General features: G+C 46.8%; 1 protein-coding gene across 1 annotated transcript in view; it reads left to right on the top strand.

The window, feature by feature from the left end:
- LOC144680613 (uncharacterized) overlaps nucleotides 1-16,098 on the top strand; it is a 447,610-nt gene that overhangs the window by 335,739 nt on the left and 95,773 nt on the right. Inside the window, exon 24 of the mRNA XM_078541787.1 lies at nucleotides 12,022-12,057. Coding sequence (XP_078397913.1) covers nucleotides 12,022-12,057 — 36 coding nt within the window. The remainder of the gene's footprint in view (nucleotides 1-12,021; nucleotides 12,058-16,098) is intronic.

Raw genomic sequence — 16,098 nt, 5'->3', positions numbered from 1 at the left:
AAGCTGCCACCCACAAATGCATCCATGAAGTCACAGATGCCATCTTCTCAAGGGCACACAACTTTATGCATTTCGCCCGGGACGGGAACAGCCAGGATGCAAGGGCCATTGGATTCACCCAGATCTCGGGATTCCCACAGGTGCAGGGTGCAATCGACTGCACCCATGTGGCGCTCAGGACTCCATCGCTACACACGGTGGACCATGTCAACTGCAAGGGCTTCCATTCACTGAATGTGCAGCTGGTATGCGACCACAAGAAATACATCCTGCATGTGTGTGCACGATTTGCAGGGAGTGTGCATGATGCTTACATCCTCAGCCGCTCACAGATCCCTGCAGTCTTCCAGGCTGCAGGGATGGCTCCTTGGGGACCAGGGTAGGCCATGTGGCAGCCTCAGACTGCAGCAGAGCAACGGTATAATGAAGCTCATGCTGCAGCTTGCAACTTGATGGAGCAGATCACTGGGATGTTGAAGATTCAGTTCCAGTGCCTGGACCGGTCTGGCGGTGCCCTGCAATATAGTCCACAGAGGGTTCACACATCATCATCATCGTCTGCTGCGCCCTTTACAACCTGGCACTGCATGTTGTCTCCACAAATCTGGGAGCTATGAAGGCCTCCTGAGCGTGCCTGACTCATCTAGCCATTGCGAGAGCCTAATCCCCGTCATTGTCACCACGAGGACCTCCTCATCCTCATCCCCACTGCTGTCTTCCTTATCCAAGGAGACTGAGTCAGGCACGCTCAGGAGGCCTTCATAGCTCCCAGATTTGTGGAGACAACATGCAGTGAGGTGCCCACATAGATCCTCACATCACAGCTGTGAACGTTTGACTCCAGTCTGGCTTACGGCAGAGCCAAAAGCCTCTGTGAGAATGCTCCTGTCATGGAGACGCAGTGGAGGCCCTAATAGTCACTCAATCACTGGAGGATGATAACAACATGCAGTGAGGACACTCCATGAATCTTCACATAACCTCTGTGAATGTCTGACTCCTGTCTGGCCGAGGGCAGCTTGCTTGCACTCCATGATCAGGGTCATATCATAGAGACACAGCCATGAAACTTTAGACGGATCCAATGTTGTATCTGCCTTCACCACCCGAGCCCTTCAGGAACTGGTGCACAGCATCAATGGTCGCAGACGCTGGTGCGATGGGGGCCAGGCCCACCTTAAGGGTGCTGAGAGCACGCAGAGAGAATGCGAGAGCTCTGTGGCACCTGCCCACTATATTCTAGCAGCAATGACCAGCACCACCGAGGAGCAGGCATCAGTAATGTTTCCAGGGGGTGTGAGGCCGGACCATAACTGTGGTCTGAAGGCTTCACAGAGCACAGGGAAGAGGCCCTGGACTGAGACACCTGCCTTTTATCTTGTGCAGAAAGGTTTCACATCCGAGTGACAAGAACACTGCTCACCAGAATAAGGAGCCACAGGCAGGGAGACGTTCTTAGGAGTTTATTGACAATAGTGAACAGTCTGTACGAGTGACCAACACCCATGCCCAGGCTATGCAACTACATTTCCTTAACTGCCCTAACCCTGCCGCTACATCTTGGTCCTCCACGGACATCCACAGCTGAGGTGGAGGCAGCCTGCTGACTGCGACGCACTGTCTGTGCTGGCTTTGGTGCGCATCCTCTGGAGGGCAGAAACTTGGAGGGCCCCAGCCTGCAATCGTGGCCCTGCTGTGTGGCAGTGGCACCCGCCTCGGCCTGTGAAGCTGGAGCTGCGGAGGTCACAGGAAGAGGGGATTCGGATGGGCCGGACACTCCCGGAGTCACCCTGGGTGGATGATCCTGGGGTGTGCACATGCTGATCGTCCTCCCTATGGGTGCTTCAGGCCCCCTGGCTGACTCCATGAGGGGAAGGGGTGGCTGGAGTGAGATCGAGCTACCCAGCACCCCGCTCATGTACACACTGCTGGAGGCCAACTATGGCATCAGTGATGGAGTTAAGCCCATGCAGCAGTGCGGGAGCGACGTCCTGGACCAAGGTCTCCATGGCGGTCACCATCCAGCCAGAGTTGACCCCGGTGCGTTGCAATGCCAGCGCTATCGCCACAGCCAGAAGTTGGAAGGATTCCTCCATCGTGCCTTGCAATCTGAGGAGCGCAGCAGACATCCCTTCCTGATAGCTTGCCTTTGCAGCTCCAGCAACTCTGACATGACCGAGTCCAGAGGCTCGTCATCTGACTCAGACTCAACAGGTTCCTGGCCTCCAGCAGCTCTCCAAATGCTGGGGACCTGGGAAGTCCCTGCCGCCACCTGCTGTGGATCAGACTGTGCACTGTGCTCACCAGTATGTGATCCCGTGCCTACTGTAAAGCTAGGTCTCACCAAGGTGTGTGTCTCTGCGCTGGGGGAGGGTGTGGAACTTGTAGGGGGGGGTGCATTCCGGTTCCCTTTTGGATGTCCCTTCTGAACTGGCTTGGAGGCCCTGGGCCATGGACTCCATCGGCTCTTGGAGTGATGGGCCTGCGAAAGCAAGGGGAGATAATTAGTGCATGGCAGTGGCCTGTGGCACGGAACACGTTACTCACAGCATGGTTGTCTGATGGATGTTGCACTGCTGGATCCTCACTTGGTAGAGCAGCGCCAACCTCACCGTCAGCACAGGACTGGTCCCGATCATCGCCGGCCAGCGGGATGGCTCTGTTCTCAAAGTCCATAAGGACCTTAAACTCCGTCATTCCCCCACCTGCCTGCGACCCTTCCCTCCTGTTGTGTGCTAGTTGTCCTGCATGAATAGAGATGGGGAGAGTGTATCAGGACACCTGCTGGGCCAGATGAGACCTGGCCTGTGCAGGTGGTGAGTGGTCCCATGGCTAAGGACAAAGCAGGTGTGTGTGAGAGAGTGATGTCCCTTGAACTAGCAGTAAGTGAGGGCTCTGTGGATATGTGATGGGTTTGTGAGTATGCGAGTTGAGAGTGATGAAAAGTGTGACTTACCCTGGTGGAATGGAGGAGATCATTCATCTTCTTGTAGCACTGGGTGGCTGTCCTCTTCTGAAGGGCATTCGCAAGCTGCGTTGCTGCCCATCATGTGGCCAGAGCGGGGGTACAGGAAATCCCAGTGGGCCTTCACAGCATCCAGCAGTTGCTCAAGGGATCCGTCGTTGAAGCGGGGGCTACACTCTTTTTTCCTTTGCTGGCCAGGTCTCTCGTGCAGCAGGAGATCGGCGGGGTGATGGTGGGAGGGCGAATGAGAGCCATGGAAACGGCGTGTTTCCCGGGAATGCATAAATAATGAGGCAGGTTTGGGACAATATGGCGCAAAAACCCACCATCGCCATCGGTGGGTAGGATGCCATTTTGCTCGCCCTCTACCGCATTTAGTGCAAATCTGGGAAAATTCCACCGTAAGTATGGTGGTGGGTGGGTTTTGCGGCATGTTTCCCACTGGGGATCGTGGCGGGAACTCACACCTGATTTCACACTCAGCACCTCATTAATTATGCATGGACGAGTGGCTCTCCAGATCACATGGTGGGGTGGGAACTGATTCGTTCACCCCGCTGTTACCTAATGGGGTTGACGGTCCAGGCACCATATTTAAATGCCACCCGAACACACATATTCACTCTCTCCAGCCAGCTGTGTGGAGGAGACATCTCGATATGGCAGCATCCTAAAAGAAAGCTGCACCAAAGTTCAGTAATGACTCCATTGAGGCCCTCATCCATGGAGTCCACAAGCACCGGATGCCTTCTCCCCAAGAGCTGGTTCCAGGAGGCCCACCAGCCTCACCTCGCTGGCCCGGGAGGCAGTTGCAAGAGAGGTCAGCTCGTCAGATCTGCCTGAGAAACGAGGATGAATGATTTCATCCGCTCTGCTAGGGTAAGTCAACTTTCAGCTCACTCCAATCTCACACACTCATATTGGCATCATGCACTCAAAGGGTTACACTGCTCAGGGATCTCACATAATGTTAGCAGGGGACACACGAGCACTGACTGTCTCACGGACACTTTAACATCACAAGCACCTCATCTATAATGCTACACACACTCCATCCTCAGCCCTTACTGGGAAGGGCTCAGCACACACAAGTAAGCATGCTTGCTTCCCAACCTCTCCTCTATCTCTTCTCATCACATTCCATCCATTTGTCTTCATGCAGGTCAAGCTTGCCCACAACAAGAGGGAGAGATCCCAGACTGGAGGAGGGACGGCTGACATCCTGGAGCTATCCAAATTCAAGGAGAACGCTGCCAAGTAGACGGGTGAGGACAGGGATCGCTCCTATGGGGAAGGCAAGATCAGCCTCTCCCAGCAAGCCAATACAGCTGAGCCTGCCATGAGTTGATCACATTCTGACATTCTCAGTGAGTGACATGCAATGTTGTATTCAGCTTCTTCATGAACTAAATCTATCTGCTCTCTCTTAAAGGCACCAGCAGGTCCAGACAGACCACCAGTCCAACATAAGTCGAAGTCCCAGGCCACCTCAGAAGAGGATGCTGAGGAGCCATTTGAAGAAGATCCACCATTGCGTTCACCTGCACCCCCCACCAGCTCAGAGATACACACCCCGGTGGGTCATAGTTATAGAGTAGATTCGGAGTCACATTCTAGGGAATACCTCACGGACACATCTCCACAGCAGTTGAAGGCAGTGACAGCCCTGGTGTCTGGCAATCAGAGGACTGCCGGAGATCAGGCACCCGCTGAGTCTGAATTTGATGATGAGCCTCTGGAAACAGCCATGTCACACATGCTGGAGATGCAACAACAGGCAACAGAAAATCAGGCAGAGTTGCGAGAGACAGTCAACAGATCAGAGCAAGGAATGGAGGAGTCCGTCCACGTTCTCTCTGATGTTGTGGCTTCGACATGCGAGCACCTTGAGGTCTCCATGGGAAAGGTGGCGACTGCCTTGGAGACCTTGGTCCAGCAGATCCTGCTGGATTTGTGCTCAGATCTGCACTGCATTGCTATAGACATTGGTGGGATCTATCAGTGGTTAAGTGAGAGTGGGGGGGGCATCTTGACTTCCCTCCAGGAGCCCCTTCTACTCAGGGAGTCAGGGAGGGGCCCTCGGGCACCCACAGGGAGGAGGACCAGCACCTGGAGACCCCAGGACCATCCACTCAGGTGACTCCAACAGTGTCCAGCCTTACCCAATCCCTTCTGCCTGTGACCCCATCACCTCCAGCTGTACAGGCCAAGGCGGGTGTACCTACCCCACAGCAGGGCACCCTAAGCAGGTCAGGGCCCTCCAGATCTCAACCTTCTAGAGGACGCCGGCCAAAGTCATCAAAGACAACAGGGCAAATCAGTCAGCAGGCTGCCTCCGCCACTGCTGCAGATGTTGGAGATGCACCTAGACATAGCGGTAGGGTTAGAAAAATTACGATGCTTTTCCACTCTCGCCGGCCACAAAACCCCTGCTGATAGGTCCGGATAATTCCGCCCAATGTTCCTATACTTGGAGAAAGTTGTAGATTTCTAAAGTGTTCCAGTCCATCTGTAATGCAATAGTAGAGTTACAAGATTTTGTAGAATCATCTAAATGTTGAAATGTTTTATTGCAAGTACATACAGAGAACGTACAGTTAGGAGGTGTGAAATACAAATCACAGAATGCCTGGCTTGATAATTAAAGGGGCTGAGTTGCATGTCAGTTGTGGCAATTGACAGCGACAGAATCCCAGCCATATTCCATGGTTTCCAATGAGTTGTTATACCATAAATTATGTCATTAAAATGATTAATGTCATTAGAAGTATCCATGTTAAATGAAAACTGTCTATATGGCATACCAGCTGCAATATCACCAGTGTCTTCTTTTCAGTGTTGCCTGTTTTTCATTGTGACACGATATGAGAGATGAGACATGAAGAATTAAAATAGCATTTTCACATTATTGTACCTTTCCAAACAGCATTTTTTAATTAATTCTGGGGATGTGGGCATTGCTGTCAAGGCTAGATTTATTTCCCATCCCTAATTGCCCTTGAGGAGGTGGTGGTGTGCCGCCTTCTTAAGCCGCAACAATCGATGTGGTAAATGTACTCCCACAGTGCTGTTAAATAGGTAGTTCCAGGATTTTCACTCAGCGACGATGAGGAGCAATGATACAGCTCCAAGTCAGGAAGTTCGTGGTTTGGAGGGGAATTTGCAGGGTACAGTGCTCCCATGCATCTGCTGCCCATGTCCTTTTAGAGGTCGCAGGCTTCAGACGTGCTGCCAAAGAAGCCTTTCCAAATTTCTGTAGTGCATCTTGATGATACAGACTGCAGCCACGGTGCATTGGCAATGGAGGGTGTGAAGGTTTAAGGTGGTTGATAGAGTGACAATCAAGCATATCATTTTATCCTGGATGTTGTCAAGCTTCTTGTGTGTTGTTGGAGGTGCAATCATCCAGGCAAATGGAGAGTATTCCATCACGCTCCCCACTTGTGCCTTTAGGTGGAGGAAAGGATGTGAGTCATTTGCTGTAGAATACCCCTACCTCTGAACCACTCTTGGAGGCACATTATTTATGTGGCTGATCAAGTTAAGTTCAGGATATTGATGGTGGGACATTCAGCAATAGCAGCGGTGTTGAATGTCATGGGGAGATGGCTAGACTCTGTTGTTGGAGATGATCATTGCCTGATACTTGTGTGGCACGAATATTACTTATACTTATTAGCCCAAGCATGAATGCTGTCCAGGTCATGTTGCATGCAAGCATAGACTGCCTCATTTTCTAAGGCGTTGCAAATGGAATTGAACTCAGCAATCATTGGTGAATATCCCTACTTCTGACCTTACGATGGAGGGAAGGCCATTTTTTAAAAAAATTGGTTGGATAGTTTCAGACTACAGCTATGAGCATTTTTTTAAAGTTTCAAATGTTTCCCTGGTGCTAACTAATACTTTCAACATGAAGGCTTCATAACTACAAATGTCATTGCTAAACAGATCAATTACTGAAACCATCTCATTCCTGATCCACATAACAGCAATTTATTGTATTTTCCTTAGAGTTGCAGTTGGTCCTATTTCCTTTCAGCATGAGTTGTGGCAGTTTTGTTTCATTTGGGATAGTTTCCTGGCAAACTGAAGTGAACATGTCAAATCACCTGTATGATCATCACTTTTCTCTCTCACCCATATCCTCCATTGTCCTGAAGGCACTGGCTCCTTGTTGGAATATAATTCAATGGGGCCAGCCTCCACTGGACCGCTAACCTGATTAAGTAGCTATGTTTCATTCTCCCGGTCTGGCTTTCCCACTGCACATGTGGAAGCCAATTGCCTCTTCAAAAAGGAGGAAAAAGTTAAAGGAGAATATTTTCCATGGATTACTGTTGTACATCTCACAGGCCAACTTTCGTAAAAGCCTGGAACAGAATTGCTGTTTGTTCATCTGCAGTCAGTTCATTTAGAGACTGGGCAGAAAGGTAGAAGGATGGAAAGAATGTTAGCAAGATTAAGCTTTCACAAAGATCTTTCAGATATGTCTGCAGCTTTTATTATTTATGTTTCTAAGTTGAAAATGATTTGTCTGTTTAAAGAACACCCGAACAAGGAGCAGGAGTAGGCCATTTGGCCCCTCGAGACTGCTCTGCCATTCAATAAGATCATGGCTGGTCTGATAGTAACCTCAAATCTGAATCCCACCTCCACCTACCCTCGATAACCTATCACCCCCTTGCTTACCAATAATCTATCCACCTCTGCCTTAAAAATATTCAAAGACTTTTCTTCCACCACCTTTTCAAGAAGAGGGTTCCAAAGACTCAAGACCCACTGAGAGAAAAAGTTTTGTCTCATCTCCGTTTTAAATGGGCAACCCTTATTTTTAAACAGTGACCCCTAGTTCTAGATCCTCTCCACATCTATCCTGTCGTGACCCCTCAGGATCTTATATGATTCTATCAAGTTGCCTCTTCCTCTTCTAAACTCCAGCAGATACAAGCTTAGATGTCCAACCTTTCCTCATAAGACAACCCGCCCGTTCCAGGTATTAATCTGGTAAACCCTGTTTGAACTGCTTCCAATGCATTTACATCCTTCTTTAAATAAGGTGACCAAAACTGTACACAGTACTCCAGATGTGGTCTCACAAGTGCTCTGTGTAACTGAAACATAACCTCCCTACTTTAGTATTCAATTCCCCTCGCAATAAATGGTAACATTCCATTAGCATTCCTAATTATTTGCTGTACCTGCATACGAGCCTTTAGTGATTCATACACTAAAACACCGAGATCCCTCTGCATCTCAGAGCTCTGCAATCCCTCACCATTTAGATAATATGCTTCTCTTTTATTCTTTTGCCAAAATGAACAATTTACATTTTCCCACATTATACTCCATTTGCCAGATCTTTGCCCACTCACTTAACCTATATATATCTTTTTGTAGCCTCCTTATGTCCTCTTCACAACTTACTTTCCTACCTATCTTTGTGTCATCAGCAAATTTGGTAACCATCCCATCCATCCCTTCATCCAAGTCATTTATATAAATTGTGAACAGTTGAGGTTCAAGCACTAATCCCTGTGGCACACCACTCGTTACATCTTGCCAACCTGAAAAAGACCCAAGTATGCCTACTCTCTGCTTCCTGTTAGCCAGCTAATCTTCTATCCATGCCAATATGTTACCCACTATACTATGAGCTTTTATTTTATGCAATACCCTCTGATGTGGCACTTTGTCAAATGCCTTCTGGAAATCTAAGTATAGTACATCCACCAGTTCCCCTTTATCCACAGCACATGTTACTTCCTCAAAGAATTCCAATAAGTTGGGTAAACATTTCACAAAGCCATGTTGACTCTGTCTGATTATCTTGAACTTATCCAAGTGCCCTGCTATAATTTATTTAAAAATAGCTTCTAACATTTTCCCTATGACAGATGTTATGCTAACTGGCCAGTAGTTTCCCGCTTTCCATCTCCCTCCCTTTTTGAATAGTAGAGTTATATCTACTATCTTCCAATCTGATGGGACTTCCCTCAACCTAGGGAGTTTTGGAAAATTAAAACCAATGTATCAACTAACTCGCTAGCCGCTTCTTTTAAGACCCTAGGGTGAAGTCCTTCATGGTCTCGGACCCACTCCGCTCTCCCTTAAACTGAATGTAAAATTCAATCATATTATGGTCGCTGCTACCTAGGGGCGCTTTCACTATGAGATCATTAATTAATCCCATCTCGTTGCACAATACCAGGTTTAGTATAGCCTGCGCTCTGGTTGGCGCTGGAACATGCTGTTCCAAGAAATTATCCCAAAAACATTCTATGAACTCTTCATCAATGCTATCTTTGCCCATCTGACTTTTCCAATCTATATGTAGATTAAAATCTCCCATGATTATCGCCGTGCCTTTCTAACAAGCTCCCACTATTTTTCCTTTATGCTCCACCCTACCACGTGGTTACTATTAGGAGGCCTGTACATGACTCCCACAGGTGAGTTCTTGCCTTTACTATTTCTCATCTCTACCCAAACCGTTTCCACATCCTGGTTTCCCGAACTTAGGTTATCCCCCTCTATTCTATTTTTTAATCAATGAGGTAGATCTTGAAAACAAGCAGTAAATAGTGGAAAATACTCAGCACGTCAGGCAGCATCTGTGAAGAGAGAAACTTAACTAAAATTTCGGGCTGCTGACTTGCATTAGAACTCAAAGATGTTAAAAATTTAACAGTCTTTAAGCAGGTACAGGGCTAAGGAAAAGGTTATGGTAAGTTAGACAAAAGGAGAGATGCAGCGAGCCAATTAAATCTCCGTTTAGCTCCATGAGACCGTAATATCCCAGCGGGCGGAGGGCCTGTAAAATCCTGGCCAGTGATACGAAGAGTTATACGTTCGCAACTGTTGTGCACAGTGGGTAAATTAGAGTGTGAATAAATGCAAACAGGATTTCTTCTGGCTCATCCACAAGTATGTAATGCACTTCATGATCCATTTTGAACTCAAAATTCAATTTATCTAAAGTAATTACACATAAATCCTAAAAATGTTGCCTGCGTACCTATTTGAATCCCCAATTCAGGTGGAGTAAACTATTTGCTCTTTTTCTTAATGGGCTGAACGCCTGCAGTGGAGTTTGAACTTAGAACCTTATGATTCAAAGCCGAGTGCATTACCAGTGAGTCTAGCTGATTAGTTAGTTATGATAAGTAAATTATATGCTTATATTCAAAAGAGCTTAAGGGTTGTGGGTTCATGTCCCACTCCCGGAAACCAAGAACTGTGATTGTACTCGAAAGAGTTGCAATCTGTGACTGTTGATAACTCGAAAGAGTTTCAAAAGAGCTTAAAAACAATAATTCTAGATTCACAGCTGAACATGTGTTTGGATCTCTGCTCAGCTGGGGGAGATGGTGGTAATGTTGCTGGATTAGTATTCCAAAGGACCAGGTTAATGATCTGGAGATATGGGTTCAAATCCCATCACGGCAGCTGGTGGAATTTAAATTCAGTTATAAAATCTGGAGCTGAAAGCTAGTGATAATGTCCAAGAGACAATCATTTGGTTTACTCATGTTCCTTAAGGAAGGAAGCTGCCATCCTTAGCTGGCCTGGCTTAGCCTAGCCTATGCGTGACTCCAGATCCACAGTAATGTAGCTGACTGTCCCCTGAAATGGCACTCAGTTCAAAGGCAATTAGGGATGGGCAACAAATGCTGACCTGACCTTGCTAGTGATTGCCACATCCCATGAAAGAATAAAGAAAAAACTGCATCTGGGTGCAACAAATATTAGATAATTAGCCTATCTCAATCAGATTGGCTGGCAGCTCACTCAGGAGGAAGTCCCACCTGCAGCCAGTTAACACTCATTGGAGTAGGGACAGGTGGTGCATTGTGGTCTGGTGTTTGTCCTTGCGGGAAGTTAGAGCGACTTGAGCAGCTTGGGAGTGCAGGACCTTTCACAGCGAACCTTCAGCACTGCGATCCATAGGCGAGTGGAGAATAGAGTTCCTGAGAAGCAGAAGATATTCCAGGCAGACAATCGGATGCTGGTCCACTTAAAAGGCAGTGTGATGGATGCCATGCTCTACAGGCTAACCACTGTTGCGGGTACAGCCTACGTTGTGTACGAACTCTTCAAAATTGTCCTGCCCAAGAAGAAGTAGCATCAACTCTCGGACATGCCTAACTCTTCACTGTATTCCACAACCTTGTCCAACTGTTAAACTGTAAATTATCAGGGACCTTGACCCTCCGAATGACGGTTCAGTTATGGGAACAGTCATTTATTTGATGATAAGGCTTACATAACTAAAATAAAGTGATTTATCACAAAAAAACCCTACCATCCAAAAAATCCTGGCCTTGATGTCTCTATCTACAATAAACTTGATATAGCTGTTTGACATCCATTCCCAACAGGTTGAGAATGGTTGAGGCTAATCAATAGAAAATTTCAAAATGGAAATTTATACACTTTTACTAAGCAAGAATGTTAAAGGTTCTGGAACCAAGGTAGGTATATGGAAGTAAAGCACAGATCAGCCACAATCTAACTTAATGGTAGAACAGGGTCAAAAGGCTGGATGGCTTACTGTTCCTATGGTCTTACGTTCCTAGGCCCCATTTGAAGCACCATCCCCAATGTGCCAATATTCTTCTGTAATTATTGTTTCAAGAAATTATACAGTGACTTACAAAACATGATTTGTTTGGAATGAAAAAAAGTCATGATCAAAGGAAGATAAATATTATTATAAAACAAATTAATCTATTCTGAACTAAAATTTAATTGTGTGGCCTCAATAGTGTCTGAGAGTAATAGAATTTGTTATAAAACAAACTGTTTTTACAAAAGGATACTGTTTAGGATTATTTTTTAAATATTTCATATCAAAAAATGAAGATTCAGCAATGATATTGAGGTTTTTTCACGGCATTCTTTCTATCAGTACTTCTTTTGATTCTGATAAATTCTAGTTATATTCTACGTGATACAGATGAAACTGAATGCTGAAATGGTTCATAACTTTTAGTTTGCTTATATCAAGTGAGAAATATAAAGTTTTCACATAAGTTCAACCTGTTTTCTTTCAGGGTGACAAAGGAAATGGAGGTGTCAAAGGAAACCAGGTAAATTGCACTAATCTCTTGACATATCTAGCTTACCTCGGGGATTCGCGGCCTTGTCTCCAGGGAGCAGACTCGGAGGGAGGAGCACCGGAGCGGTGACCTCGGGGCACAGAGTAACTGAAGCCAAAACTGAAAAAGTGACGTCACAGGAAAGCTGTGACCTGATTGGTGGGTAGGAAATCTGCACCAAATTTGAAAAAAAACACTGCAAAGCTAATTAATAAATTAATTAACTAAGTAGAGATAGCTGGGCAGGTGATGTGCTGTAGCTGTATGATGTGGGAACTGGCAGATCCCATTGCGAGCCGCAGTGACCATATCTGCAGCAAGTGTTGGTTGCTGGAGGAACTCTGGCTCAGAATTGATGAGCTGGAGTCTGAGCTCCGGTCGCTGCAGCACATCCGGGAGGGGGAGAGTTTCCTGGACGCTTTGTTTCAGGAGGCGGTCACACCCGATAGATTAAGTACCTCAAATTCGGTCAGTGATCAGGGTCAGCAGGGTGTGACTGCAAGTGAGGCAGGTAGAGGGATCCTGTGTTCAGGAATAGAGGAGCCTCAGCTCTTGACCTTGTCCAACAGGTACGAGGTACTTGCTCCCTGTGTGGATGAGGAACAGGGCTGTAGGGAGGATGAGCCAGCTGACCACGACACCATGGCACAGGAGGCCATTCAAGAGGAGGGAGCAAAAAGACAAGTGGTAGTTGTAGGGGATTCTATAATTAGGGGAATTGATAGCATCCTTTGTAAGCAGGATCGAGAGTCCCGCATGGCATGTTGTCTGCCCGGTGCCAGGGTGAGGGACATCTCTGACCGGCTTGAAAGGATATTGGAGAGAGAGGGGGAAGGATCCAGTTGTTGTGGTCCACGTCGGGACAATAACATAGGTAAGACTAGGAAAGAGGACCTGTTTGGGGATTATCAGGAACTAGGAACTAAATTAAAGAACGGGTCCTCAAGGGTTATAATCTCCGGATTACTACCCGAGCCACGTACAAATTGGCATAGGGACGCGAGAATAAGGGAAGTAAACACGTGGCTAAAGGAGTGGTGCGGGAAAGAGGGGTTCCATTTCGTGGGGCACTCGCATCAGTATTGGAACAGGAGGGATCTGTACCGTTAGGATGGTCTCCACCTGAACCGATCTGGGACCAATGTTCTAACGAAAAGGGTAAATAGGATGGTCAACAGGACTTTAAACTAGAAAGTGGGGGGGGAAGGGAAGGGTAAAACTCCAAGAAGTATGACTAATGGGAAACAAAGCAGCAGGTTAGCATGTGGGGCGGTGGATTCAACTTCATGGAAAATTATGAAAAAACAGAAAAGAAAGGAGAGCCCAGGAGAGGCTATTAAAGTCTCCAGAACACAAAATAGGACAGAGTGTTTGGAAAGGGCTAGGAATCTAACTTCAAGCACATCAGTTAAAGGGACAACAATGAGAAGGGGGACGGGAAATACAGGACTGAAGGTGTTGTATCTGAATGCACGCAGTATACGAAATAAGGTAAATGAGCTTGTGGCACAGATTGAAATTGGCAGGTATGATGTGGTGGGCATCGCGGAGACATGGCTGCAAGGGGATCAGGACTGAGAGCTAAATATCCAAGGATATACATCCTATCGAACAGATAGGCAGGTTGGCAGAGGGGGTGGGGTTGCTTTGTTAGTAAGAAATGAAATTAAATCGATAGCAAGAAACGACGTAGGGTCAGATGATGTAGAATCTGTGTGGGTAGAGTTGAGGAACCGCAAAGGTAAAAACACCATAATGGGAGTTATGTACAGGCCTCCGAACAGTAGTCAGGATGTGGGGCACAAGATACACCAGGAGATAGAAAAGGCGTGTAAGAAAGGCAAAGTTACAGTGGTCATGGGGGATTTCAATATGCAGGTAGACTGGGAAAATCAGGTTGGCAGTGGATCCCAAGAAAAGGAATTTATGGAATGTCTACAAGATGGCTTTTTGGAGCAGCTTGTGGTGGAGCCCACTAGGGGACAGGTAATTCTAGATTTAGTGATGTGTAATGAGGCAGATTTGATAAGGGAGCTTAAGGTGAAGGAACCCTTAGGAGGAAGTGACCATAATATGATATAATTTACCCTGCAATTTGAGAGGAAAAAGCTAGAATCAGATGTAATAGTATTACAGTTGAATAAAGGTAACTACAGAGGCATGAGGGAGGAGCTGGCCAGAATTGACTGGGAGATGAGCCTAGCAGGAAAGACAGTGGAACAGCAATGACAGGAGTTTCTGGGAGTAATTTGGGAGACACAGCAAAAATTCATCCCTAGGAAGAAGAAGCATACTAAAGGGAGGACGAAGCAACCATGGCTAACAAGGGAGGTCAGGGACAGTATAAAAGCTAAAGAGAAAGCATACAATGCGATGAAGAGCAGTGGGAAGCCAGGGGATTGGGAAGCCTACAAAGACCAACAGAGGACAACTAAAAAAGAAATAAGGAGGGAGAAGATTAAATATGAGGGTAAACTAGCCAGTAATATAAAAGAAGATTGCAAGAGTTTTTTTAGATATATAAAGGGTAAGAGAGAGGCAAAAGTGGACATTGGGCCGCTGGAAAATGACGCTGGAGAAGTAGTAGTGGGGAACAAAGAAATGGTGGAGGAACTGAATAGGTACTTTGCGTCAGTCTTCATGGTGGAAGACACGAGTAACATCCCCAAAGTTCAAGAGAGTCGGGGGGAAGAGGTGAATATGGTGGCCATTACCAAGGAGAAGGTGCTAGGAAAACTGAAGGTCTGAAGGTGGATAAATCACCTGGACCAGATGGATTACACCCCAGAGTTCTGAAGGAGATAGCTGAAGAGATAGTGGAGGCATTAGTGGTGATCTTTCAGGAATCACTGGAGTCAGGGAGGGTCCCAGAGGACTGGAAAATCGCTAATGTAACCCCCCTGTTTAAGAAGGGAGTGAGGCAAAAGACAGGAAATTACAGGCCGATTAGCCTGACCTCAGTCGTTGGTAAGATTTTAGAGTCCATTATTAAGGATGAGATTTCAGAATATTTGGAAGTGCATGGTGAAATAGGGCAAAGTCAGCATGGTTTCATCAAGGGGAGGTCATGCCTGACAAATCTGTTAGAATTCTTTGAGGAGGTAATGAGCAGGTTAGACAAAGGAGAGCCAATGGATGTTATCTACTTGGACTTCCAGAAGGCCTTTGACAAGGTGCCGCACAGGAGGCTGCTCAGTAAGATAAGAGCCCATGGTGTTAGAGGCAAGGTACTAGCATGGATAGAAGATTGACTGTCTGGCAGGAGGCAGAGAGTGCGGATAAGGATGGCGGCCGGTGACTAGTGGAGTTCCGCAAGGGTCAGTGTTGGGACCACAACTTTTCACTTTATACATTAATGATCTAGGTGAAGGAACTGAGGGCATCCTGGCTAAGTTTGCAGATGATACAAAGATAGGTGGAGGGACAGGTAGTATTGAGGAGGCGGGGAGGCTGCAGAAGTATTTAGACAGGTTAGGAGAATGGGCAAAGAAGTGGCAGATGGAATACAACGTGGAGAAGAGTGAGGTCATGCACTTTGGTAGGAAGAATAGAGGCATAGACTATTTTCTAAATGGGGAGAGAATTCAGAAATCTGGAGTGCAAAGGGAATTGGGAGTCCTAGTCCAGGATTCTCTTAAGGTTAACTTGCAGGTTGAGTCGGTAGTTCGGAAGGCAAATGCAATGTTGGCATTTATTTCGAGAGGACTAGAATATAAAAGCAGGGATGTGCTGCTGAGGTTTTATAAGGCTCTGGTCAGACCACATTTAGAATATTGTGAGCAATTTTGTGCCCGTATCTCAGGAAAGATGTGTTGGCCCGGGAGAGGGTCCAGAGGAGGTACACGAGAATGATCCCAGGAATGAAAGGCTTAACATATGAGGAACGTTTGAGGATTCTGGGTCCTTACTCGATGGAGTTTAGAAGGATGAGGGGAGATCTGATTGAAACTTACAGAATACTGAAAGGCCTGGATAGAGTGGACGTGGGGAAGATGTTTCCATTAGTAGGAGAGACTAGGACCCGAGGGCACA

The sequence above is a fragment of the Cetorhinus maximus genome, chromosome 5 (genome assembly GCF_964194155.1).
Source record: "Cetorhinus maximus chromosome 5, sCetMax3.hap1.1, whole genome shotgun sequence".
NCBI lineage: Eukaryota > Metazoa > Chordata > Chondrichthyes > Lamniformes > Cetorhinidae > Cetorhinus > Cetorhinus maximus.
The sequence above is the reverse complement of the archived record's forward strand: the minus strand, read 5'-3'. Positions and strand labels throughout refer to the sequence as shown.